This window comes from Juglans regia, unplaced genomic scaffold, assembly GCF_001411555.2.
Source record: "Juglans regia cultivar Chandler unplaced genomic scaffold, Walnut 2.0 Scaffold_674, whole genome shotgun sequence".
NCBI classification, from domain to species: Eukaryota; Viridiplantae; Streptophyta; class Magnoliopsida; order Fagales; family Juglandaceae; genus Juglans; species Juglans regia.
In genome coordinates, this window is record NW_023361600.1 from 298,438 (window position 1) to 303,106 (window position 4,669).

The 4,669-nt window shown below is 37.5% G+C and overlaps 1 protein-coding gene across 1 annotated transcript; it reads left to right on the forward strand.

Moving 5' to 3' along the window:
* Positions 1–239: 239 nt before the first annotated feature.
* Positions 240–3,403, forward strand: LOC108986884 (receptor-like protein 2). Its single transcript, XM_035687107.1, has 2 exons — positions 240–2,476; positions 3,392–3,403. The coding sequence occupies exons 1-2, from the start codon at positions 240–242 to the stop codon at positions 3,393–3,395; spliced, it is 2,241 nt and encodes a 746-aa protein (XP_035543000.1). The 3' UTR covers positions 3,396–3,403.
* The last annotated feature ends 1,266 nt before the right edge of the window (positions 3,404–4,669 follow it).

Genomic DNA, 4,669 nt, shown 5'->3' on the forward strand with positions numbered 1-4,669 from the left:
ATCAAAATATGGTATCACAATATTCCTCCTTATATTCCTAACATCCTTGCCGGGTCAGTCATGCGTAAATGACATGACTCAAGTCCCTACAATCCTCTAATGGAAGACCTAAACTACATTTCTTTACTTCAAAAGAATATGATCAGATTTCTTTAAATAGCAGGATCAAACTGATTTCATTGTGTGCTTCAGTTTAGTCGATATCTTTCCTCTTTTTGAATAGTTATCAAACAAAAAAGATGCTCTCCTTTACTCCTCATGATCTCCTTTTCATTTTGCTTCTCTTTGTCGTTCTCATTGCAAATAATGCATGCAACCAAGCAGATCTCAACTCTCTCATGTCCTTAAAGGCGGCCAGTACGTCCTCTCCTCCTTTAAATTGGTCTTCGAACGATTGCTGCCATTGGGAAGGTATTTCTTGTGATCACAACGGTCAGGTCACCCATGTTTGGTTGCCTTCTAAAGGCCTAACAGGAAGTGTATCTCCTGATTTTCTTGGAAACCTTATGCATCTCTCTCACCTAAATCTTTCCCACAATTCACTTTCAGGTTCTCTCCCTAGTGGATTCTTTTCATCCTTGAATCAACTCATGATTCTTGATTTAAGCTACAACTATTTAGTTGGAGATGTATCTTTGCTATTTTCATCTAAGGGCTCATCTACTCATCAAGGTTGGCCTCCCTCTATTCAAATAATTGACATCTCTAGCAATCACTTCCATGGTACAATCCAATCATCATTCCTCGAACGAGCTTGGAACTTGATCAAGCTCAATGTCAGCAACAATAGTTTCCAAGGCCCCATTCCTTCTCATATTTGCATGAATTCCCGTTTGGTCAGGCTTCTTGATTTCTCTTTCAATAATCATACTGGCCAAATTCCTTTGGGACTAGGAGCATGTTCCAAACTAGAGATTTTCCGTGCAGGCTTTAACTCTCTCTTTGGGTTACTTCCAATTGATCTATATAGTGTGACAACATTAGAAGAAATCTCTTTACCTTCCAGTAATCTTTCCGGACCCATTAGCGATGACATTGCGAACCTAACCAAACTCACCCTCCTTAAGCTGTATGCAAATCGATTGAGCGGCAAGTTACCTCCAAATATTGGGAGGCTTTCCAAATTAAAGCACATGCTTCTTCATACAAACTCCTTTACAGGTTCTTTGCCCTCATCACTGATGAATTGCACAAATCTCATCGAATTGAATTTACGAATCAATTTGTTTGAAGGAAATATCTCCAACTTTAATTTCTCCGGTCTTCAACAGCTTACTATTCTTGACTTCGCATATAATGGCTTCACTGGTAGCTTTCCAGTAAGCTTTCAATCCTGCAAGTCCCTTAGAGCAATTCGACTTTCCCGAAACCAACTAGAGGGGCAAATCCCATTGGAGATTGCTCAACTGAAATATTTATCTTTTTTTTCACTTAGTTTCAACAATCTAACCAACATCACGGCGGCAATCAAAATTCTGATGCATTGCAAGAGTCTCGAAGTTGTCCTAATAGGAAGCAATTTTCTGCATGAGAGATTGCCGAATGATGATGACATAGTTGGTTTTCAAAATCTTCGACTTTTGGATATTGGTGCATGCCAACTAACTGGTCAATTGCCCATGTGGCTATCTATGCTCAAGAAGCTAGAAATTCTGTTACTAAATCATAATCGTATCACAGGTTCAATTCCAGGTTGGTTGTCGACCCTTCCAAGGCTCAAGGCTTTACAATTGTCTCACAACCTCATATCAGGTGAATTCCCCAAGGAACTTTGTGCATTGCCTGCATTAGTATCAGCACAGGCTTATCAACGAGACAACGATTATTTGCTTTTACCGATTTATTACTTAGACAATAATAAGGTAATTGGCCAGTACAACTCCCTGTCCTACTGGTACCCACGATTATATTTTATGAATAATAGTCTTAGTGGCAAAATCCCCATCGAAATTGGACGTTTGAAGTTGCTTCGTGCACTACATCTTGGTCATAACAACTTCACAGGTAACATTCCAGACCAAATATCAGAACTTACAGACTTGGAAGAGCTAGACCTCTCAGCAAATCAGTTATCTGGTGAAATACCAGCATCACTTGCTCGTCTGCATTTCTTGGCTACGTTTAGTGTAGCTTACAATAATCTCCATGGGCAAATACCCTCGGGCACTCAACTCCAAGGTTTTGATACGTCTGCATATGAGGGGAATCTTGGACTTTGTGGCACCCCACTTCCTCGTTGTGACCATATTACTAATGGCAACAAAGACAAGGACATCCAGAATGAGAAAGATGGACGTACAATTCCATGGTTTCATATTACTGTGATGTTGGGCTTCATTACAGGATTTTGGGCGGTTTGTGGTCCTTTGGCTTTTAATCGTAATTGGAGAGATTCATATTTCCGATACCTGAATAACTTAAAAGACCAATTCTATGTGGCGTTCGCAGTGTCTTTGGCCACATTGCACAGAAGGAGGTAATTATTTTATGATCTTCTTACACGAAAGGGTGCCAATCTTTAATTATGAGTTTAATAGTTTTTCCTCTATCTCGAGTTCTTTGTTTTTTGTTAGCTATTACATACTTATATGCTAAGTCTAGGCAAAGTTTTGTCTTCATGCATGTGAAGCGATTTTTTGGCTTCATCAGTATTAATAAATTTAGTAATGACGATTCATCTTTCTTTAATACTATACATAGAACTTGTAATTGAACTATCTTGTACCTGCAAAATCTTTAAAATTACCAAGAACGAGCTGATCATGCTTGTTTATTTTTTTAATAAACTTGAATAATTAAAAATAAATTAAACTACAATTTTTTTTTTTTAAATTTAATGAAAATTCTATAACTAGTAAATGAAACTATTAAAACCTATCCACTAACTACTATAGATGCTATAAAACAATTAATGGAATTTAATAACTTGACTAACATATTATAACTTATATGAACTATATTTACTATATACGCATAAACTATATTTACTATGTTGCTCACAAAGCCTGTGTCGACGAGCACAGAATTGGACATCGTTCGTTACAAAGTCACATGCATGATCATTAATCGTGGTGTGACGAAGGGAGCCAAGGTGTGCACATGGTCCAAAGGGGAGACCATGGTGCATGCGTAATAAATGTATGTATTTTTGGGTACGAAGGGAGTTTGGGCATGAGTGGTTCTAATAAATGCATTTTGGAAATGGTTGTAAAAATGGATATTTTTGAGGTTTTTTTTTTCTTCCATGACTGTTGTGCATTGTTTGTTTATATAATTTTATGCTTGAATCTCTTCGTTGTCACTCTAGTGATTTATTTACTGAAATTGTGAAATCTCATTTTGATATTCCTACCTACGGCTCAATTTCATGGAATCGTAGACTTTGATGCAGATGAGGGGTATGAGCAGGCGGAACCAGCCCCACCTGAGGAGTGATGGCTTGGGACTTTACTCGTTATTTGTCGTTGGACCTTTGTATTCATTTACTTTATTTCAGCCGGATGATTGTATTAACCTCTTGGAGGACTTTGTTTCGGGTTGTATCATTTTTAATCTTTCTTGTACTTAGTTTTGACTACCTTATATTTTTTCGCTGCTTTGTTTATGTTGTACACATTTTGGATGTTTGCACACACTTGCACATGGCAATGGGTGTATGATCTGTGTAGTCATCATCCAGGTGTTACGACTTCCACCAAATCATATGTGGGGGGTCAAGGGTGCCACACATTCAATCTGCAATATGTACACAATGTGTTTCCCCCAGCAGTGTAATATGGATCCAAAACAGGTAAAGGTCAGAAATTCCAATTAGAAACCTCTAAACTAACAAATGCATGGCTATCACTCCAAATTCATGTTACTCCAATAACCAGCTAACTATATATATAGCTTAACTCAATGAACCACCTACTAACTCTGAAAACTATTGCATGTGGAGTATGATGATTAGTTTTATTTGGGTTAGTTCACAACTACTAATTAAAGAAGGTATTAAATATTGATTTATTGCACACACAATATCATGTACACGTGCTATGATACATATAGAGTCAATAATGCCATTAATGGAAATATATATTACAAAAAAATAAAGTGAACATTGAAGAGACAGCTTCTAGAATCATGGAGATTTGATACGGGACTAGACTTGAAGCTATGCTGGTGACTTTGAATATGTGAGTAAGTTGTCACCAACTGTGGAGAAGTTCTTGGCTATTAATTTGGCATGATTGTCAGGTCCTTTAGTTGGAGCACTAATACGCCGCCTCAAGCTCAACGAAGTAGCAGTGATATTAAGCTTGTCTCATAAAATAACAAATTTGGGTGCAACCAATGGCTAAGTGAGAATATCCAAGGGTTGATCCATGCCTGAGATAAATTGTACCTTGAGATGACCATGAATAACACATTCCCGAACAAAGTAAAAATCAATTGCCACATGCTTGGTACGAACATGAAAAATGAGATTGACAAAAAGGTATGTGGCACCAATATTGTCACGCCATAAAATGAGTGGTTGATGTAGAGAAATGCCAAGATCGTTGAGAATTCCTTGAAGCCAAATGAGTTTAGTAGAACATCAAATCCAAATCTACTAATTTCGTGTTGTGTTCGTATTGGATCCACGGGTCATGTCACATATTATTACTCTTAGACCATTGTGCAT